General features: G+C 44.8%; 1 protein-coding gene across 3 annotated transcripts in view; it reads right to left on the bottom strand.

Moving 5' to 3' along the window:
• LOC146809428 (kinesin-like protein KIF18B) overlaps positions 1-24,104 on the bottom strand; it is a 332,980-nt gene that overhangs the window by 142,855 nt on the left and 166,021 nt on the right. For all 3 annotated transcript variants that reach the window (XM_085616276.1, XM_085616275.1, XM_085616274.1), the window contains exons 13-14: positions 4,575-5,175; positions 3,939-4,052 (exon numbers count right to left, since the gene is read on the bottom strand). In XM_085616276.1, the coding sequence (XP_085472402.1) occupies positions 3,939-4,052; positions 4,575-5,175 (715 nt within the window). The remainder of the gene's footprint in view (positions 1-3,938; positions 4,053-4,574; positions 5,176-24,104) is intronic.

Below are 24,104 nucleotides of genomic sequence, written 5' to 3'. Positions count from 1 at the left end.
CAATGGCTGCGTGGAATTGTCCTATTTACAGGAGCCCCTGTGCTAGGCTTGGATCACGTGCCTAGAAGGACATCAGTGAGTGCTTCATTGAAGGGAAAAAGGGGTTCAGGGGTGGAAGCCCTAGGCTGAAGCACTTTGGTCAGGAGATTAGTCCAGACCTGCACAGAGGACAACTCTAGTCCGAGGACCTCGGCTGCCCTCTTGACCACCAGGACGTAAGATACGTCCTCTTCCGTAGCCACTCAGTTGGCCGAGAGAGCATGCCAGTATCTGGGGAAGTGTCCAATCCACTGCCCCCCCCTGCCCCCATGTTCCCCTTACCAGTCCATCTGCTCTGCAGAATCATCCTGGTTTTCTAAAGTGTCCATAGACCCCTCCCATTCCTTTCCCGAGCTCAAAACAATCAAAATGTCCAGACGACAACATAGAACCACTGGGTTCAATCCGCGTCAGAATCGCTGCAGATTGGCGTCGTTCTGGCTCCATGTTGTTGGGGATAAGGATGGGGCTGGCACTGCCGGTGGGCACTGACTTCAGGTCTGATGCCAGGGAAGGTCATAATGGCATGACCAGCGTCATCCTGGATCGGTTCCCTGAGGCACCACCATTGCCGTGGCCTGAGAGAACGGAATCGAATCCGGTGGGGACCCTTCCGACCCCGTGGGACCAGAGGGCACACCAGAGGGGTCGGGCCACTCAAATACGTGGAGAATGGCCTCGTAAAACTCTTTAATTTGAGCAGGGGTCGCTCCGGCTCCCAGAAAGGGAGATGCAAAGTCAACCCTGGCTCAGGCTCCACAGAACCGAGCCTAGAGCGTCGGTGCTCCTTACCTCGTTCGTCAACGGACGACAGTCGAGGTGAAGATTAAGTCCACTTGTTCTTCTTCTTCTTGTGCCTCTTCCCAGAGTGTCCCAATGACCTAGAGTGAGACAAAGAGGAATTTGAGCTCTGGGAGTAGTCCTGCGACCGCCTCTTCTTCGATCGGGAGCTCAGCGGATTCTCACTGGATGGTGTTGATTGCCAGGACGCAAGGAGCTTCATAGCCTGCTCCCGCAAGGCCTTCGGAGCCATAGCCAGACAGTCCGAGCACGACTGAGTCGTGGTCGCAGTCGAGACACCAGAGACAGATGAATTGGGGGTCGGCAACCAACATCATGCCGTGACAGGCACAACACGGTTTAAACCCTGTCTTCCTCGAAGACATCCACGCACATGATGGACAATTTTTTTTTCCAAAGTCGACAAAAGCTGAAAAAGGGCCTGTTAAAATGTGACAGAGGGTTAGCTCTTTCCAGATCGGTGCTTAACTGGTGTGGAAAGAAAAGAACTGACGTCCGCGCACCTGGGTGGCGCCTATATAGGTGACCGCGATGTCATAACCGATATCACGCAAAGCCGAATGCAGCCACCCGACGGCACAAGCAAGGGGTATTGCTCGAGCAAAAGTTTCCGGATCTAGCCTGGGAAATTCAAAGGTAAGGAATCTGCAGCTTTAAGATATAAATTTCACAAGCAATTTCACTCAACCGTGAACAAGCCTTGCCAAAGTCAATGAATTGATTTCTCGGTCCACAAAGATGGTGAGGGGGACCTGGTGACAAGGTGGATGTCATACGAAGTCCTCGATGGTCTGGCCGAAGTCCAGTTGCCACTGGAATACCACGTGCCCGTTGTCGCAGTTACAGGTCAATCCTTCCTGAGTCGATAACCTGCGCTCGGAGGGTCCCAACAACTCTTCGACAGCACTCCCGGATTCAGCAAACTCGGATGAAACTCTGTGCAGCGGGTCGTGGTAGTGACTACCAACTTGCCCCAGAAGGCTTCTTCAGTTCTTTTGGCTTGGCTTGCCTGGGCTCTGAAGACAGTTTCTCCTTGAACAGGACACGGCAGGCGCAGGCACAGCCACTCCCTTCGCTAACCACCAGGTGCAGCAGCTGCAGTCCTGGGTGGTGTAGCCTCTCTTTGCTAGTCTCTTGGTGCAGCAGGGCAATCATTCTTTGGTCCTTCTTCAGTTGGTCGAGATCTGAGGTCTGGGTGCCAAGGGGGCCCTCTTTATGCTCAATAAGTACTTTCAGGGCAGGAAGCGGTTGGTAGCCAATGGGCTACCAGATTTCTACCCACCTGGAAACCACATCCTGTTGATTGTGGCCTTTGTATATCCCAGGATGCACCATTCTGCCCATTCCCAACATGGTGAGACCCTTCCCATGGTGTACACACATCAGTAACCCACCCCAGAGTGTGGCTACCTCAGGGCTACACGCCCCTAGGGAAAACGATTTGGTAGCTGGTTTCCCCTCTCTGCTTCCCGTGCCAGCCTGTCTACCTCAGCAACTGGGCAGCCCTCCCTCCTAGTGTTACACATCTGCCCTTCAAAGGTGGCTTCACCTTTGAAGCCTGCCTTTTGGAACGAACACCCAAGTAGCATCTTACAGGAGGGAGGAGATACCTCCCTGGCCTGCAGTCCCTCACTGTTCTCCTTCCTGAGCATGGTTCTGCAGAAGGCTGTCTAACGGAGCAGGCTCTATATGGGATGGGAAGGCACAAGAGTTTTAAAAGCATAAAGTGGCAACTTTGCCAAAGCTGCACACTGCAACAGTTACATTAAAGTCGACTAGTGATACAGGTTGGGCTTAATGTAACAAGTTTTTTAATACCTTGAAATGCCCACTTTGTTGGCCCCATTCATGAGTTAGCATTGCTGAGGGGTCAGCATGTAACCCTGTACTCACCAATGGAATGACCAAATCTTTCTACAGTAAAAACAGTAGTTTCACGTGTTTTACTCTCAGGACATGTAAAGTACATGTCCTGCCTGTGTCATATTTTGCACACTGCCTTTAGGGCTCGGTTGGCTTGCCAGAGATGTGACTTACATACACGCCATGGGGAAGTGGTGACTTTGCTAATGCACTCAATGGCAAAGTTGGGACTAGCAGTGACAGCTGCTCTACCAGTCTGCAGTGGCGGACTGGGGGACCTCCAGGGTGGCACAATCAGTGCCTTCAAGCCCTGGGTACCCCTCTAACTTGTATGCCCTGGGTACCAAGGTGCCATTTATGAGGGACTTGTAGGTAAGTTAGCCATTACCAATTGGGTATTGCCAGTTCGACATACTCTTTAGGGGCAGGGCACTGGCACTACGATCTGGTTAGCAGGTCCCAGTGCACTCCGAGTCGGAAAAACATGCAGCATTTGTCAAAAAACTTAGGGGTAACCAAACAAAAAGAGCATTTCCTTACACTGACAAATACATTTAACTTCCAGGTTCCTCTTTCAATTCTGCCAAATCATGTAGCAAGGTAGTGTCCTATGAAATTCTCTGGTACAACAGATGAAAGCACCAACAGGCCTAACCACGATCGGGGAAACTTTTCCCAACTAAACGGACTATAATGGTTTCAACCTTTCCACACTCATCAAGCAAAAATAGATGCCACTCCACTAAAAAGTGAAGAATTCTGCAGGACGAAGCCCTCCCTATGCAAGGTGCATAAGTCATATTTCTTAAGCAAATACTTCAGCCAAGCAACATCTCAAAGCAAACTCAGTGAAGTTGATGAAAATGATGTTTTCTGCTCACTTTAAAATACACCATAATAATATATGTTGGACATGAACATGCTATTTTGGCCGCTGGCAGCAATGGAAGTTCATGTGACATATGAGTTATATGAAGCGTTTTATTTCGTGTCCACAAACACTTCTAACTTCCAGAAATCGGCTATACCTATGCAGACAGCATTGTAGAAGTTGAAGCAAAAGTTCACCTCTGCACCTACCAATCTCCACTACTCGTTTGTGGTACCTGGTGGTAGGAAGTATGACAAGTGAGTCTGGGCTGCAAGTGCAGTGGGAGAAGAGTGAAAACAAAAGTTGAGAAAGGGAGGTTAAGTTCTTTAACCTGTCAACCTGCCCCCATTATTACTAGACTCACCTAATTGATCGTCGTCTTCGCTGTGCACCTGATTTCTTGACAGTAGATGGTAGCTGTGGGGCACTGCTCCTTGAGACAGATGGACCCTTCATTGTGAAAACTGCAACTTCAGGCCTTTGCCCCAAATCCAAGTGTAAGGGTAGTAAAGATTGAAGTGATGGGGCCGACAAGTGAAGATGGAGGAGAAAAAGGAAAAATACTGTTAGAGTACACTCAGCCTTACCCAGAGCTGCGGGTCAAGTAAGCTTTCAGAAACTAGACTCTGAATACTCATCCTCATTAGAGGAGAGGCAAGTTGAGGTTGCAGGGTTAGGAAAACACATTCTCATTCCTTTTTTTCGCAGATGTCCACTCATAAATCTCGGCATGCTCCACCTCACATATCACTGTAGCACAAAACTTAAAAGACAGGTACACACATTTTCATAACACACTCTAGATCAGGAAACCTTGATAGGCCAGACAGACTGCTTCACTTCCTGCTGCGATTCCTCAGTCTAGAGGCAAAACTGAAGAGGTTACAACACTCCTCATATCTCACTGTAAGACAGGTTAGCCGGAGCCATCTCTCAAACACAGCATACTGATGGGACTTGGAATCACAAGCAGTTAACAAATACATTGCCAGTCACATACCTGTGCCCTGTACCAGCCTGCCCCAAGTTGCAGACAATGTTTTCCCAGCCAGGGAAAGCTGAGGGGCCAAGGATAACAGTCTTATCCATTAATGAGGCTGGACAGCATTCTTCAGAGAGGTCAAAGGTAGTGTTCAAGTCCCTTATTGGCAGTGGGGCTTTCTGGACTGAGGCACAGTTCTGAATTGCTGAGGTGGTTAGAGGCAGGCGACCTTTATTGACTGCAGCAGGACAGTTCTTTGGAGTGCCACCCGATGCATACTTTGGTGTACAGAGCGATGTCTTTGAGGGGCTGTCCGGCAGTATGAGCGTTGTGGAGCCATTGTTGGAAGAGTCAATTGGCAAGGCCGTAAGTGCTCTATTTATGGACCCGCGACCTCGGCCTGGAATTAAAGACTTTCTCTGTTGCTTCAGCTGCACCTCAGGTGTTAAAACTGCGGTGCCCACCTTGGATGAGGGGCTTCCATCACACATTCTCCTCTTCTTCACCGGCAGAAATGGAGAATCTAGAGTGGGGCTGCAGTCAGGCAGAATGTCCCTTCGGCAGCGCTTCAGCAATGGTCTTGCCACAGATGTGGTGATCACGGCCACTTCGTTTGGCTCTGAAAATTTAGCAAAGAATAAGAAAAGGTATATTGATCAATATAACCAAAAACATTATTTGTATTGTGTGATGGTGTTCAAACTTTGCATGATAAGTTCTCCCTGAAGGAAGAAATACGTAACCTCGCTCCTGCTCTCCCCATTGCCCATTCACACAGGATACTGTGCAGTACATTCAAGATTAACAAAAGTCGTTCTTGCAATCGTGGAAAGGATGAGGAGGAAGATCAAACCTTACACAAGATGTGAACCACTAGATATGTGTACTAGATGTGCATCACTGTACCAAATCCAAAAAAGGAAATTCCACATCAAGATCAATTTACAGATATGGCTCAAACAGTGTTCTGGCCAATAGTAGAGAAGGTCACAGATAGCTTGAATGGAGCAGTCAGAGACTCCTTAAATGTGCAGATCCAAGATCAATGAATGTTGGAAGTGAACAAGGAAAATACTTTTGATTATATACGAGACCCAGCATCTAAGAAGGAAAAAAGTTAGTTCTGTGCAACTGCAAATATCCAAGACGAGTATCGTTCACATATCCAAACGCTTTGAATATTCCCCATTGTCAGTATAGAATCCATAGTACATTATTAGGAATGGTAAAGGCAACTATAAATCTACATTTAATACTGTCACATTTATATAATGTTATATAATCTGGGGTCTTTTTTCTTTACATCGCTAAGTGGACTGGCATCATTTCTGAGACCGGGGCCCAGGTTGGATTTGAGCAGCATTTACAGCAAAAAGAACAAATGATGGACGGAATGCTGAACAATGCAAACACTCACCCCCAGTCCCAAAGATCTGGGTTTAATCCATCATTCTTTCACTCACCACGCCACCCCAGTTTTGACCCAGCCATAAGTAAATCAGTCTTTACCGTGCTCCTCATAGGAACAGTCCAGCCCGAACTGCCATGGCAGGTTCTCCCTGGACCAGAAACAAGCATCCTGGGACTGGTCTTGGGGTATCACCCTCGTCAGCCAGGCTAGCTTGAATCCAGTGGCTCACAATACATTAGTCTAATCAGAAAGACAATAGCATAAATCTAGGAAAAATGCCACTGCAGGTGAAAAACAAGGCACACTATTATTGTTACAGGGTTTCTGAAATATACACATTCTTTCTACAGATTCCTCTTCTTATAAATTAGCTTCCAGAGAAGAGAAGTCAATGGGAGGATTTCACCAGGACTGTCTATGAAAATGAGCGTGAATAGTGAGAAGTGATGTTGAGTATATTTATTGGGCAACTTGTGAATCCATACTTCTGTTCCATTTTAATGCACCGCAACGGACAAATAATTAATTGTCTATGTGTACAATGTAAGAGGTATTTTGAGCTCAGTTATTCCAGTGGAGAGGTTGACATGGATCTGTGGAATGAAGTACATATTAGCCTGAAGATTCCTCTTCTAAGACTTTCAAATAAATAAGTGGCCAAAGTAGACAGAAATAAGTTAGTGGGCAAACAAGAATGTTGTGTAGGACTGCTCAGCCAAAATGTGCTTTCTCTTAAAACACATCAACTAGAGAAAAGGTAAATAGAGAATGAGGTTAACGTCTCACAACTATCAACAAAAAGAAGAGACCTTTTGCTCCATCAGCTCTTAACACATCTTGATGCAAATAATGAGGGGGAGAGAGAAGCTAAGGTATCGTAGTCCTCCCACTCGGCTTCCCTAAGAATTTCAACAAAAATCAAGGCGAGTTGGAAAACACAGTGTCACATTGAGGGATTTCAAACATAATTTCTTGTGGGAACCTGAACAGTTATGTACAGTCAGTGGCATGTTATCTCACCGACATACTGATGACTGTTATCATCATCGGGTCTGCGTTCAACCGGGAGGAATTGACTCACACTGTTGACATCATGGGAATCGTGACTCAGACTGTGCTTAAAACTGCTTCCTACCTCCAAAAGATTGCGATTTTATAAAAAAATTGTGTTAGTGGCAAGATTAAAAAAAAGATGTGTATGGAGAAAAGACACATGAAACGTATTCTTTCATACCCGTTGGTGTAGTTTTGCAGATTGAATAATTTTCTGGATTCACATGCTGTGCAGTATTCCGCCATCTAGTGGTTGGCTCCGGAATTATTGTATTTTGTTTCCTTTTTAGGTCTTGCCTGCGTTGCAGCGCATGCACTGTCGCTTGCAAGATCTATAGTTGTTGGTTTTCTGTCCGGTTTCTTTGGAAGTGGGGTTGGTGTCCGCCCGGTCTCCCTTAGGCCCCGCCCACCCGGACTGGTCTCGTCTGTTAACATCGGGCCTCTGTCCTGGGCGTACCCTTACCACAGGCGCTCAGTAAATGTATTTCATAGCGGCACGTGAAGACACCAGCACTGTAGGATTCAGCGCGAGCTTATGATTAGCAACATCTCATTAACAAAATCTGCAGGGAAAAGTTTGTCCTTGAGCCTCCTCTGGAAGCGGATAGTGAAGTATCCAGAAAGGCCACGTGGACTCCGGGGCGGTCCCGCTACCCAAGGCTCTGCACATCATCCACCGCGGAGCAGCAGGCCTGGGCCTCTGGAGGGCTCCTATTTAAGAGCGTGCCATGTATTCTGTCGGAAAAGTAGTTTGGCGGGTTAATGTGCCTGCTATGACTGAGCTCTGGGCTCGTCATGCAAGTCACCAGTTTGATTAGTGAGGCCGACATAGCCTTCCATCTTTCTGATGTGATAAAACGAGTTTCCTAGCGTTCATTGGCACCTTGTATTGTATAAGTTTTTGTATAGTGCATCTGCCACCCTACGGGTATCCTGGCGCTGAGAGACTGTGATGACATGAAGCAAGCAGAACGAATAGCCAGTGGTCAGGATTGATGCCACCTATTCCTGGCGAAAAAGCCATGTCTTAAGTTCTTTCCTGAAGGCTAGAAGCGTTTTGGCCTGGCGCAGCTTTTGGGGAATCTTATTCCAGAGGCGGGCTGCCGCCATACTAAAAGCCCTGCCACCCAGCCTGGCACGTTTTACTCTGGCGACAGATACCAGGCTTTGGCTAGTGGACCGGAGGAGTCTCTTTGGTTCATACCAGGAGAAACGTTCGCGCAATGGTAACGGGCCAGTGTTGTGTAGGGCTTTGTAAACCGTGACCAGCGACTTGAAATTGATTCTATCTTTAACAGGCAGCCAGTGGAGGTCCCTTAGTGCCAGCGTTACAGATGAATCACGCTGTCTCCTGAGGGCCAGTTTGGCTGCCATAGACTGTATTCTTTGTAAACCCTGTACAATGTAGTGGGGAGCACCCAGGTACAGTGAATTACAATAGTCCAGTCTGCTCAGGATCACACTCTGGACCACCAGGGACCTGGCCTCGTTAGGGAGTAGTGGGAGAATTTGGCGAAGTGCTCTCATCAGGGCAATACAGGTACCGATTGTTTTGTTAGCCTGAGATTGCAGCTGAAGGTCTTCGTCCACCATGACCCCCAAATTACGGACTGTTTTTGCTGCAGATATGGGGGCGTCCTCCGGTCTGAGCCGGAACTCGCTCAGAAGATGTTTGGACATTTTGGCTGCACAGCAGTGCAGTAGCTTCGTTTTCCCAGCATTCAGCTGCAATGAATTGGCCTTCAGCCAGTCAGAGACCTTCCTCATACATGCCTGAAAAGAGCTCAGAGAGACTGCGTGCTCTCCTTCCGTGGAGAACATTAGCTGAATGTCGTCCGCGTAGTTAACCACTTCGATCCCATGAGATTTTATTAAAGGGATCAGGGGCCCTAAATAGACATTAAAGAGGATTGGGCTAATTGCTGAGCCCTGAGGCACTCCATGGTATACCGAGGACCAGGGGGAGACAAATGGTGTCCAGGTCACTGCCTGTTGATGGTCAGTCAAATAGGATTGTAACCATTCCAAGGCACGGCCCGTCACCCCCAAACCTTCCAATCTTGCCAGCAAAATCGCGTGACTAACCGTGTCGAAAGCGGCCGACATGTCCAACTGCACCAACACGGAGGAGCTGCCACTGTCGGCTCACATTCGAAGTTTGTCCAGGACGGTCGTCAACGCGGTTTCCGTCCCATGCCCTGGCCGAAACCCAAACTGGTCCCTATCCAAGAGCAGATTTTCTTCCAGGAAATTAGACAGGGACTTGCGGACCAATTTTTCCAAGATTTTAACTGGAAATGGTAGGAGGGATATGGGACGGAAGTTGGCTGGCAGCGATGGATCTAAGGAAGGTTTTTTTCAATAGGGGGGTGACTATCGCTTGCTTCCAACCACTTTGTACAATTCCTTCATTCAGGGATTGACAGCAGATTTGCCACAGATCCGGGAATAGGTCGGGGTCAAATTCCTTCCAGATCTTATGAGGAAGGGGGTCAAGGGGTGACCCAGATGATATCTCCCGCGCTATGCTGTTGAAGGAGTCCTCCGTGGGGGGTTGGAAATAGCTCAAAGAGGATCTCGATGACACTCTGATCAAACCCACCCACAATATTATTGACTTTATCAATAAAAAATGTGGCAATTTCATTGCAAGGGTTGTGTGATGGCTGAACTGTGCTAGCCAGACACCCAGGATTACTAAGGTCTCTTACGATGTTGAAGAGGGCCATAGTTCCATTAGATGCCTGCAGAATGGAACTAGCATAGAATTGCGACTTGGCCTCCCTAATAGCCATCTTATATTGAGCTTGTATTATTTTTAGAGCTTTTTTGTCTGTTTCTAAGTACAACCTGCGCCAGCTTCTTTCGGCCTGTCGGCGAGCTGAACGCAGCACTTTAAGCTCCTCGCTAAACCAAGGGGCCGACGGAGTTTTACGCATTCTGAGCTTTTTGTTTGGTATATATATCCCTCCAACACTTGGTTAATGGAGTTACAATATCTATTATAGTCCTCTCCAGGCACCTCCTCTGGATCAAACAGGTTCCGTCTTGAGAAAAGAGGGGCTGTGCCCTTTTTGGAGAGCTTAAACCAGTCCCTCCCCCACCTATAGTTAGCTTGATTTTTCCCTACCGGTTTGTCTCCTTGTGAAGTCATCCTGAACTGTATTAAGAAATGATCAGTCCAGTTTAGTGGAGAAATGCTGAGTACCTCTGTTTCAGACGGTTTGGCAAACACCAAGTAGAGCGTATGGCCTCCTTTATGCCTAGGTTGTTGAACAAGCTGGTGGAGGCCACAGTTCTCACAGGTATGACTCAGGGCTTGTAAGTGATTCCCTAGGCTCCCTGTCTCCCAGAGATTAAAATCCCCCAGAAGCAGCAGTCTAGAGTGTGTAGAGGCCAAGGCGACAATAGTGTCCGATAGGGCCGGATGATTAGAGTCCATGCCCGGGGGCCTATAACAGACCATACCAGTCAGCATTCTCCCCTTGATCTCCTGTAGGGAAAAGCCCAGGATCTCATATTCTGCTATGTCTTTAATCGGTAGTGGAGCACAGTCCTACTTCTTCTTGAAGATTATCCCTACCCCACCTCCTCTCCCCGTCAAGCGTGGTTTCTGAAGAATCTTGTAGCCGACAGGGCATGCAAGTCCTAGCTCCACCGAGGAGTCCGGGTTTACCCAGGTCTCTGTTATAAACAATAAGTCGAGATCTAAATCCTCCAGCAGGTTACTGACATCTTGGTAGTGCTTGATCAGAGACCTGCTGTTGATCAAGCCACATGACAAGGCCTGCCGATGGTCCCCCTGCTGCCTATTGCCCAGTTTTAAAAGTATGTCTCTGGAGTAGTAGAGCCTGCCTGTGCCATTCAGGGCAGCATTACTGGCGCTAAGCGCGGCCGGAGCGCTGACGGGCGCAGATGGGCTTGCCTCTGGTGCTCTTGCGTGCCCCTCATTAAATAGAGTTTGGCCACTAGAGCGCTAACAAAAATGGCGCCTGGAAGATGGCCCTAGAATGGTGGAATATCGCCAATAGCGATGTGATGAGTATTTTTTTATGGTGCAAGTAAGTGGGCACAATAAAAACACAATACAATACCACAATACCCCAACTTTAAAAATTGCCCCGATACTGATTAGTCACACAGATGTCGGCAACAATAGATAAGAACCACCGTACTTGTGCCTCTCGGCAGAGCGTTCTGCGGTCACAGTTTAATGTGAGTTTCGTCTCTTTGATGCTGCGCGCTTGCGTGCCCCTCATTAAATAGTTTGGCCACTAGAGCGCTAACAAAAATGGCGCCTGGAAGATGACCCTAGAATGGTGGAATATCGCCAATAGCGATGTGATGAGTATTTTTTTATGGTGCAAGTAAGTGGGCACAATAAAAACACAATACAATACCACAACACCCCAACTTTAAAAATTGCCCCGATACTGATTAGTCGCACAGATTTGTCGGCAACAATAGATAAGAACCACCGTACTTGTGCCTCTCGGCAGAGCGTTCTGCGGTCACAGTTTAATATGAGTTTCGTCTCTTTGAAACCTGAGTTTTACAGTACGATAAAGGTGCAAGACTGCAATAGTAAGCGCTATACGAAACGTTACTGTCGGCGGGTGAAGGGTGCACTTGTTGCTTTCCTTTGAGTGCTTTCAGTGTGGTATTGTGCTTTTGTATTGTCATGTGACTGACGCTCTTGCAGTAAAGTGCTGCTGGGGCCGATGGTATAAAACTTACATTTCTTGAGCCTCTACAGTCTTAATTATTTAACTGGGAAGGTGAACTATTTCTTGCGAGAGTCGTTTATGTCCTTCACACCTTAATTTTTTTTTTTTTTTGATAACTGGCAATATATCAACTCCCGTGTTAAATGTTATCTGTTGTAGCGGAATCAGCAGTTGAGACACCCCTGGCAACATTCCAGCCCGTGGTCTGCAAATCGCATGCATGTCGCTATAGCAAGCGCTCAACCCACTGTACTGTTCTACTAGCTGTCTATGCAAGTACATCCCAAGCATGCCCTGGTCCAGGACTCGGAGGGACGGAACTCGGCAGATAAGGCTTTCTCTTCTGTCAACGAATGACCACATTGCCAAACCACTTTTTTGGCGCTGCTCGATAAGAGAGAAACAGTTTGTTTTGAGGAGCGGTGACTATTTACTGTACTTCTCTGCACACGGACCGCCGTTTGCTTTTCCTCATCGCTTGGTTGTGGTTGACTTTCGAATCTTCACTGGTGGACTTTAGAAGCTTTACTCGTGAAAGGGCCAGTGTCATTTAATGAAAAAATATAAGCAGGTCCACTGGAATTATGCGGCAGGGATGGCTCAAAGTATGCAGCAGATTTGACTGAATCATGTGGCGGGAAAAGGTAAATCAGGTTATGTAATTACCACCCGATTCGTTGATGTTACAGCTTCTCTTCCATGCCCAGCCCCTCCCCAATCCCGATTGAGCACACCCGCTTCTTGTTTTTCTCCTTGCCGACAGCTCCTTCATCCAAGACATGCTCCCGCTCTCCCTTTCTCTGTCCTTGCAGAATGAAAAGGTGCAGGAGACTGATAAAAATATGCAATTTATCACAGAAAATAGCACGGTAACCACTTCACCGTGCCTAGGACGTCTTTTTCCTGTGATATTTTTTTGGTGACTGCGGCGGGATATGGCCATTGCTATTAGGGACTGTCCTGTTTGTTACGCAATCGAAATAACTCATGTAAATATAAAATAGCTTTGTTTAATATTCATTACGTACGTTATGTGAGTGTGCACCTGGGGTCTCAATTTGTTGACGAGGATGACTCAGTAGTGAGTCAGTTACTTAACACAGTACTTCCCTTTTATTGCTTGCCCATCATAATCTTACCTTCTTTGGAACTTTGATTTTTTTTCTGTGAAAGATACGTGTTTTTATTAGTAGCACTCATATTATGTCATGTGGTTGTAACCTTGATCTCTCTGAAGCTAGGTGTTTTTTTAATTGAGTGTAATTTCTTTTGAACATTATAACTGAAAAACGAAAGCCTCAAAATGTAAATGTTAGTGTGCTGTATGGGATTGAACTGACTAAATGAGGCATTTTAAGTTTTTTGCAACATAAACTTATACAAGAGATATCCAGGTGCTTTTACTCCCTGACCATTAAGGAGAAAAACCGGTTACGGCAGATACTCAAAATTACAGTGTTGGATCAGCTAAATATATCGTCAGCAGGACGCGAAGACTAGGAAAGTTGTTTTGGGGCCTGTGAGAGACGGGCATAGCATTCCATGCTTTGGAGGCTACTCTTTTTGAGTAGCCATGCGCTCTACAAATCCCCCATAACATAACATCAATGCTAGGGATCTTCATCGTGTTTTCCTGCACAAAGCTCCCAATTGAGCAATAAAGCGCCTTGCTTTCACCTTCACCTCACATCATTGTTTGTTTACTAGTTGTCGCAAAAGCATTTTGACCAGCAGTGCTGACGTTAGCAAGGGTTGCACAATACACAAATATTTTATGAGTTTGTATGGAAGTACATAGAGACGGTTATGGGGGTGATGTGTGGTCGATGCTTAGCACAGAGAAGGCAGTGCAAATGATTTCTGTATATATATATATATATATATATATATATATATATATATATATATATATATATATATATATATATATATATATATATATATATATATATATATATATATATATATATATAGTTACAGGGCCGGTTTAGTGAGAAAGTGAGGTTGGTGTCTGGTTACATATGACAATTCCCCTAAGAAGAGGAGATTCTTAGGATCAGTCTTGAAGGAGCAAGAAGATAGTAAGAAGGTGTTTCAGCTGGAAGAGAGCTCCAGAGCATGGGTCACAATAAATGCCGGGACCGAAACGTAGAAGCTGCCCATGGAGGTTTGGGGGAGACCAAAAGATTCAGATTGGCCAAACATAAGCTATGAATTGGGACATATCTGCAGAAGTTGGCAGAAGGTTAGTTTGGGGAAGAGCACATCATTATTAACGTTTTTTTATTCCAAATCTAAGGTGCAGATATTCAGTCTTATACTCATGCAAAACAGTCTCGTAGTAATGTTAACAATCGTGTGCGCTTCTTTTCCTTAAATATTCTTTAACAAATTAAATGGCAAACTTATACACAAGACGTATAGTAAGCATACAATAGGGTGTCAACAAGTCAATAACTATAGCTTCAATTGTACGGAGATATTCAAAATTGTGTTATCTTATCTACTGACCAAATAGAAATCAAAATAAATAATACAAAGAAGGGGGTTATCCAAGGGAAAAGGACGAAAAAAATGTGCACAAAATATTTCACACACTAACATGCACATATAAATGTAGCATATGAATTCAGTGCATTTAATATCTTCACTCGTGTGAAAGGCAAATATCATAAACAAAATTAGGTTATGTAATAAAATCAGATTATATGTATGATGGTTTTGTAGTTCTACACTTATCATACAGCTGAAAGTCCCTATGTGAGGAAGTGCACAGAACACATCTATATACAAGCATTTGCAGTGCATAGATCTCACATTTACACAGGTTTGAGCTATTGACATTGCAAATGACAATGCCTTTTATTTTTGTTTTCGTTTTTAAAACATACATAAAAGGCATTGTCAACTACAACGCCAATAACTCAAACTCTCGCAAATGCGAGACCTATTGCATTGCAAATGCTTGTGTTTTTTTGGTTGGTGGGCGCCGACGTACTACCATTTGTTGTCCCCTTGTGACCTCTTGCTTTCTCCGAAAGCTCCCACCTTTGGCCACCATCTTTGGATTCCTTTTTTTTTTTTCCTTTTCATTCCCTCTCATCTTCTTTTGCAGAGGAGGGTGGGTTCGCTAGTGAATACAGAAAATTCTTCAAGCTGCAAAACTACACCGACAGGTAAGAAACTATATGTTCTGCAACGTGAATCTTTCCTGGATTCCCATGTTGTGCATACATTTTGTAGCGGTTTGTTAGTACTGTGGTGGCTGGGTTGAAGATGAGCGTTGGTTCGTGGATAGATGTTGCAAGATCTTTTGTCCTACTTGTGCTTCCTTATTCATTTGCATGTCCAGACAGTAGTGCTTTGTGAACGTGTGCACTGAAGACCAAGTTGCTGCCATGCAGATGTCTTGAAGTGGTGTGTTGAAAGACGATAGTTGCCCCTTTCTTGCTGAATGAGCCCTTGGGGCCCTTTGTAATGTTTCTCCTGCCTGTTTGTGGCACAATTGTATGGTTTGTGCTAGCCATCTTGCGATTGTGTTCTTGGTTACTGGTTTCCCAAGGAAACTGTTTGCAAATGATACAAAGTTGTTTTGTCTTTCTGTATGCTTTCGCTCTTTAAATGTAATACATCACTGGTCTTCAAGCATCTAGAGTATGCAATAGTCTTTCTGCCTACGTCTTTGGATTGTTGAAGAAACTTGGTATCTGTCTGGTTTGATTTATGTGGAACTGTGAGATCACCTTTGGCATGAAGTGTGGATCTGTTCTCATGATGATTCTGTCTTTATGTATTTGGAAGTAGGGTTCATGTAACGTTAGTGCCTGCAACTCATGCATTTGTGGCGTGGCCTTGTGTAGCGGCTCAAAGGGTGCTTTCATTAGCAGAGTGAGTACCATATTTAGATTCAATGTGGGTGCAGGAACCCTCTTTCGGGGTGAAACTCTTTTGGCCCCTTCTACGAGCCTTTTAACCACTTGTGCAGTGAAGAAGCTCTTCCCTGTGTAGGCCCTTGTATATGCTACAATTGCTGCTAGGTGAACATTTAGGTTAGCTTACTGAGCAGTAGAAGTGTTAAGTACTTTGGCTCTTCTATGCCTCTCCCTTACACTAAGGGTTTTCGGGGAGAATGCCGAACACACGTTGCCATCTTCACTTTGGTGATCTACTGCTAAACAGAGGTGGAAGACTGGATGTTGGTCCATCTGGGCGAACTTGTGATGGCAATTCTGGCAAAACTTGAATGGTGTTTTGTTCATCACCACACACAGGAACCCCCCTGCACACACATTGTTCCAATTGTCGATGAGGTTGTTCTTTCCCTTTCAGCACCCTCTGGACCTTTGTTTCGAAGTCCTGTACCCTGAATCGCTGTACTGTAGATTTTCTTACATTTTTTCCTGATTTTCGTTGATACTCCTCTTGAGAGTTTGGAGCACCTTCCCTATCGATCCAGACCCAACGGGAGAAGAAATAACCTGAAGATGGCGACCAAAGGTGGCACACAACGACAGCACAAGAGGACACCAAGTGATAGTACGTAAACGACCACCAAAAAAAAATAAACAAAATAAAACAATTACGGACCAAACCGCTAGATGGCAGAATAATGCAAAGCATGTGAATGCAGAAACGATTCACGCTGCAAAACCACAAAAATGGTATACGCAACCTCCTGGACTAGCTCTCACATGAGAGAATGCAGACTGCTTCCACCCACCATAGGGGTCTTTTTAGTACCAAGGTGGTAAATCCTGTAATCCAGGCATATCAGGATATCCACTGTACATGGAGAGTGAGCACACTCCATTCTGTTCATGAAGTATATGGTTGTGGTGGTGTCAGTCAGGACCGGAACCACTTCTTGAAGAAAACACCACATTCTAGCAGTGAACTCTGATGGCTCTGAACTCCTGGATATTGAAATAGTGTCTAGACTCCATCTGTCACTACAATATCAACTGGATTTGGTTGATGAACACTTCCCATGATGAAAGTTCTCCTGAAAGAACATAGTGCTCACTGTGGAGTCCACACCTAGAGCGTACTAGGACAATAGTAAAGTTCAAAAGGCCATGAGCTCCTGAAATTTCAGGAAAGATGCAGCCTGGAGCAGAAGGAGGAATATAGAGGAGAAAAAGGTGTAATGCCCCTAATTCCCTGGGAGACGCACCACTGGGCCCACCCAGGTTTAAGGAAGTCCCAATAAATTGGATCTTCCTTAAAGGAACTAGGAATGATTTTTAGTGGCATTAGAGAAAAGTGAAGGAGGGTATGGTCGTCTTTAAGCATAAAAATCCAGTCCCATACTGAAAATATTCTGCCCAGCCACAGTCCTAACCAGCTACATCATCAGGGAAGCTCTCTTCATAGCAGATCAGCCATGGTTGTTTCGGCCACGAATACCCAGGCAGCCAGAGAATGTCCGTGAAAAGTCCTATTTTCCTTGCATACAGAGGAAATGTTACTGCAGGTATTATCGCCTAGTTTACCGAGAGACAGGTTGCCAGTAAACTTTACATGCTTTAATTGGTGCATTAGAAGTTTAGATTGGAGCCAACAGTGTTATGCTGGTCAAGACGTTTGGCTTGAACATTCTTATATGCACTAGAATCGAGATTTTCAGATTACCAGTTGAGGAAATACTGGAAAAACATTTGGTTTTGGGCAGGTATTTGAGGGCAGCACCGCTGAAATCATCAGTGATGGCTGAGCAGACATAATAGCAGGTCAAAGAGTATGAATCACCTTACTGCAGAAGGACCAGGAAGAGACCCAACAAAGTAGAGGAGAATCTCATGCCTAGCATCAGACTCAAATGTGGGTAAATATTCAAACCTCAATTTTTAAACAGATGGCAGGAGGAATTCCAAAACCTCTTCATCCTGGCCTATGCTGCATTTACATATAAAGAACACTGGGTGCATGGGCCATAGTGACTTGTCTTTGAAAAAGGGTCTGGCAGAGGAAATGCATAGGGAAGAAGCAAGGGAACACCCTATTTTGTTGCAAAACTATTGCCTTTATATTCTGTGTGTAGTAGTTGGAAAGGCACTGATGTTAGAGGCGCTGGGTTTTACTGATTTTGTAGATTTCAATGGTAAGATTGGATGAGTACACCCCCCCCCGCTCTGCTGCAATACCCGACATGGCCCACCGTACCCTTGCAATCGCACACCTGTTGCCTACTGACGCATCGGGTAACAAGACGCACCCGTGCTGTTAGTTACACAAAGAGATCGATTGTTTTTTTTCCTTAATTTTCTTTCTTCAATTTGTTCCTTTGACCATTGCATGTCACATTCGTAAGCTTTTATGCCCCCTTGAATGACTGCCCTGAGATATATGACGAAATGTTTCAGTCCCTACTGATGGTTGGGGGAGATATTGTTATTGGAGGGGACTTTAATATTCTTATGAAACCGAACTTGGATTCCACCTCTGGTGGGAAAAAGCAGTTGAAACCTAAATCATTTCAGATAATTACGAACAACGTAAGGATTTTCGATCTCGTGGATCCATGGCGTTCTGTGAATCCTGATAAAAGAGAATATACTTGCTGGTCAGGGAGGCATAAGTCATTTTCTCGTATTGATTTTCTTTTGGTTTCTTCAAAATTAAAAATTCAGCATTATCGGATGTTATATAATGGCTTCTCCGACCATGCGATGTTAGTGGCTGAGTTTGTGCTGGAAGAAGGCACGAATTCTCAGAAACGATGGGTTTTTAACAAGGCCTATCTTTCTGATGAAATATGGGTTTCTTCTCTTAAAAAGGAGATTAGGGAGTATATTGAACGAAATTTGGGGACAGCCCCCATACATGTTGTATGGGATTCACTGAAGGCATTTATTCGGGGGGCAGTTATTGGAAGGGATGCAAAGGAATCGGCCATCTATAGGAATACAAAGAACCAATTGCAGCAAAACATACAGGTTTTAGTAAACCAAATGTACTGTAATCCCTCTCTCAAGATACAAAATCAATTGAATGCCGCAAAACGGGAGTTGAATGCACATTATTTCACTAGAAGTGAGGAAATCTTTTGCAGACAAACCCAAAAAATTTACGAACATAGTAATTTTACGGGCAAATTCCTAGCATGGCAGGTTAAAGAACGTTCTGCGGCTAATGTAATTCGGTCTCTTAAATCACCAATTAGTGGGGGGGATACTTCAGATCAGGGAGAGATCGGAACAATTATGTTGTCCCATTATGAGAATATCTATACCTCATACCACACTACGGATCAGGGGAGATTAAACGATTTTCTAAATAAATTTGGTCTCCCTACTCTTTCTCGATTAGACCAAGAAGCAATGGCATCATCATTTCTCTCTGATGACCTAGAGTCTGTTGTCAAAAGCCTTCCGCAAGGTAAGGCTTGTGGTCCAGATGGACTCCCCTCGGAATTCTATGTTACGTTTTTTAGTTCTTTTTCGGCGCTTCTTCTTTTACTAGTCAATTCTATGGTGGAGGGTGGCCCAACTCCCGCGTCTTTTTATGATGGAACGGTAGTCAGTTTTTTGAAAAAAGGGAAGCAAGCCTCAGATCCTAACTCTTATCGACCCATAACATTACTGAACTCAGATTATAAAATTATTACAAAATTACTTTCTATTCGGTTTAATCACGTCTCTTCACAATTGATTCACGCAGACCAGAATGGTTTTATTGCCGGCCGTCAATTAATGACTAATACACATTATCTGATTGAGGCTTTAGACTATTTTGAAGTACGAAGGGTTCCTGCTTTAGTTCTCCTTTTAGATGCAGAAAAGGCTTTTGATTTGGTGGTTTGGGATACACTTTTTCTTATATTACAGCACTTTGGTATTCCCTCTCAAATCATTACCCTAATTAGGAATTTATATCAGGGGGCAAAGGCTCATATCCTTGTTAATTCATTCATAGTTGGCTCGATTGCGGTGCAAAGAGGGACAAGGCAAGGATGTCCTTTGTCTCCTGTTCTCTTAGCCTTCTTTATTGAGCCTCTCGCAGTAGCAATTAGAGAAAGTAAGGATATTCTTCCGCCTGTTCCCGGCATGGACAAAATTTAATTATATGCAGACGATATTATGCTGCTGCTGAAACCTGAGAGACATACGCAAAGACTGGTCTTTTCCGTTTTCACTGAATTTGAAATACTGGGGGGATATCGAATTAATAAGAAGAAAACGGAAATCTTAATCTGTGGTAAGAATAATCCTGAATTGCACCCTGATATTCAGAGCTGTGTTAACAATAGACCCAAAAAGTATTTGGGGGTTCTTTTTACACCTCTAGTACGGGATCTATACACATTGAATTTTGAGCCGCTGATTCAAAAAGTCCGTGATATGCTCTCACGATGGAATTTACTGCCTTTATCTATTCTGGGTAGGGTGGCATTGATTAAAATGGCAATACTTCCCTTATTTAACTTTTTGTTCTCTACTATTTCTTGTTCTCTCCCAAGTGTTTTTTTTTTCAAAAGTTGAATCTTTATTTTCAGCTTTTGTCTGGGCTAAAAAAAAACCTCGAGTAGCTATTAATATCTTATATGCAGATAAAGAACAAGGGGGTCTTGGTCTGCCAAATCTGAAAGACTATTACTATGCTTATTTTGCACAGTATCTTTCAAGATTTAAATACTCAATACCTAGAGTCGTTTTGTTCATAAACTTTTTTTTCGATTTAATTTGTAAAGAGTCCAAAATTCCCTCTCCTCTTTCGATAGTTAAATCACCCAAATTAGTTAGATACAAGGTCCTGAGTTGGTTTTTTAAAAAACGTGAAGTTATGTTAAAAAGGTACTCTCTCCCTCTTTTGAGCCTAGTAACTCCGCTGAAGGATGCTGTTCTGGGATTAGGGATTAATATTGGGTCAGAAATCATACAAAATTGGGCCAGATCTGGGTTTACAACTTTATCGAGCTTTGTGAAAAATGGAATATGGCTGACTATTGATGAGATGGCTACTTTAATCTGTGGAAACTTTCTACTTATAGGCTCATATGTTCTCTTGTATAAATCTCTGGCTCAACTCGATTTAGCACAAAATAATCAACTATTACAGTTAACAAATGACCTTTTTTGGTCCCCACTTTTTAAAAATCCCGGAAAATGGAAAAAAAGTTTAGCACAAAGTAGGGAAGAGGGTATAAGCCTTAAAGCAATAAAAAAGTGGCAGAAGCAGGAAAACATTAAAATAACTGATAATTTTTGGAATATCTTAAATAAATTTAATTTTACGGTTGTGCGAGGCGCCAATTGGCGACGTATGCTTTTCTTTAGTAAGTGGCTCTTATATTATACTCCTGCAATCATGGCGAAGATGTATAGCTCTTCATCGTCTAATTGTTTTAGATGTACACAACCGGACCTGGCTAATTGGTCGCATATAATGGCCTTCTGCCCTAAACTTAAGTCCTTTTGGAAAGGAATGTTTTCTTTGCTTTCTCTTCATTTACATTTCTCGTTCATTAGGTACGAAAATTTAATCATATTCGGATTGGATCTAGAATTAAAATTGCCCAAGTCTATGGCAAAACTTTTGTATATATTGGTGGCAGTGGCCAGACCACTGATTCTTCAGCACTGGAAGACAGAAACAGTGCCAACTGTAGATGAATGGTTTCAAAAAAGTAGGAAAGTCAGGAAATCCGAATTCATTTTTGCACAAAGGACCGGGGCACTACGTAAATTTACCAAAATTTGGGAATCTTACTTTGACTAATAGTCATTCTTTGAATGGGGTAGACAGATTTCGATATTTGTTACTATATTTTAAATTGCTGAAATTTTCTTATATATGATTTGTGTGGATCTCTCTTTCTTTTCTCTTTGTTGATGTATGATGCTTTGTCCCAGCATATTGTTTATGTTTGATAAACTGTATTGCCAAAAACTCAATAAAAAAAAAAAAAAAAATTTGTTCCTTTGTTGTTTCTCTCGCTTAAGTATAAAATTGTAATTTCAAATGTATGCGACACGATGAGGAAATGGTAATGAAGAACAATGGCCGATTCTACTGTGCTTGTCCAAATTGTATTAGTGTGTAAAGTTATGCCACGCAGCAGAGAAAAGCGGCACACCAGCCACTAGAATGGACTCTAATGTTTTACAGATGCTGTTTCAATTTAATGCTATTTTATACTGTCAATGTTTGATTAAAACGTCATGTACATGTCAATGATGTTACCCTCATAAAACTAATAAAGACCATTTAAAAAAAGAAAAAAAAAAGTTGGATGAGTTAGATAGAAGTGCTTCTTACTCTACAGGCATATTGACTACTTCCCCAAAGGCTCTCAGGGTCCATTCCTAAAAGTTGAAGGGAAAGACCTCTTGCCATCCATGCTAGAGAGGCGGTTCACTTTTTTTTTTTTTTTTTTATTAAAAACCTTTATTACAATTTCAAAAAGATACAAGTATGGGCCTACAACCAACAGGCCGGCCGCTAAACGCAGTGTAAACCTAGGCACGACTTAATATGCACATCAATGAAGCAGCAAAAGAGTTACTAAAGTGCTAATTATCGCAGTCAGCCACAGCCGCAGTCCCTAAACAAACAGGAAAGGTTTCATATTTTTGAAAAACAAAAAACATCAAACTCACAAGGCAGGGAGGTTAATGGCAGAAACATGTGCTCCCCGTATCGAGGGAGTAAACCAACCCGGGTAGACAGAAGGGGGGGGGAGGGGGGCAAGGCAGAAGCGACAAAGTCGCATGTTACAGGAGCATACAGGAATGCGGGGGGCTAGGGAGACAGAGCGGCATCCATCTCACGCGTCTGGGGCGGGGCGCAAATACCTCCACGATAGGAGTTCCAGGGACCCCACACCTTAATCCACTTCCCAGGCTTGCCTCTCGCCACATACACCGTTTTCTCTCTAAACATACACCAGTCCATGTGTTCCTTCCACGCTGAGACCGTTGGTGGCCTCTGGGAGCCCCACAATTGCGCAATGTCACGCTTCGCTATCATATAGCCTAGAGTCACCCATTGCGTCTGCGTCACATTGTAGTCAGTCGGCTCCCAGACATTCAGCAAGCATCTACGTGCCTCCGGCAACAAGGCAACATGCGTGACTTCTTCTAACACCGCATGCACTCTGCACCAAAACCGAGTCACCTCCGGACACTCCCACAAGATATGGAGAAAAGTCCCCAGTAGCCCACAGCCTCGCTTACACAAACCATCCACCGAATACCCCATACGCATCAGGCCAGGCCCCGTGACGAACACTCTATGCAGTATCTTAAGCTGGACGAACCGCAATCGGGCCGGGATAGCCACCTCTTTCGGGGAGGCCACCGCTGACACCCAATCCTCGTCCTCCAGTTCTATACCGTCTGCAATCCATGTCTCCCGCAAGGAGGCCAACAAACCCATTCGATCATTTATAAGCTTTTTATAAATCAACGAAATGGTGCTATCCGGCACATAGCCGTCCAATACTCTGTCTTCCAACGGGGAATGCTCCGGAATAGCCGCCACGTCTGAAAACACGGAACACAAGGCATGGTGAACTTGAACATACCGATAGTATTCCCTATCATTCAACTGGTATTCCGTTTTCAGCATGTCGAACGTCTTAAATTTCCCTTTCGTCCAGAGATCCCCAACCGTGCTGATACCAATCGTATCCCACTTCTCGAAGCCTTTCGTAGTATATAGACAACCCAAACGCTGGGACGCGTACAATGGCGTAGCCCGAGTCAAGCGATCCCTCCACCCCATCGCCGCATTTGCTGCATGCCACACCTGCACCGCGACCCGCGTCGGGCCCGTCAACCGCGCATCAAGGGACCCAGAGTATAGTGCTCGATTATAGTCTCCGCCTGGCAGTAGCAATTTGTCCATCTCAAAAGCCGGGTTCAAAGCAGGGCCATACATCCCGTGATTGACGGCAGCCAACTGGGAGGCCAGTAATATCGCTTAATATCAGGGAGGGCGATCCCCCCGTCATACCACGGTAGGGTCAGTTTAGCAAGAGCAATCCGCGGCCGCCCATCCCAAAACAATCGACGCTGGAGACACTCCACCTCCCGAAAATAACGGGCCGGCACTACGTCCATAGTGTTCTGCAGGGCGTACAAAAAGCGTGGTAGCGACATCATTTTGAACAATGCTGCCCGGCCGAGCGGCGAGAGCGGCAGCCGCCGCCAACCCGCCACATCCGCCCTTAGGCGCTGAAGGGGGGTGGGGGGGGGGAGGAGAAGATTCCGATCATACCGGGCCACCGGATCCAGGGTTATAAAGATACCCAAATACGTGAACCCCGACTCCGCAATCTGGATAGGGCACCCCCGCGGAAGGGGGGGGGCCTCCCCGGAGAGAACGTATACACAAGACTTAGCCCAGTTAATTACC

Source organism: Triturus cristatus, chromosome 7 (assembly GCF_964204655.1).
Source record: "Triturus cristatus chromosome 7, aTriCri1.1, whole genome shotgun sequence".
Classification (NCBI taxonomy): Eukaryota; Metazoa; Chordata; class Amphibia; order Caudata; family Salamandridae; genus Triturus; species Triturus cristatus.
The sequence above is the reverse complement of the archived record's forward strand: the minus strand, read 5'-3'. Positions and strand labels throughout refer to the sequence as shown.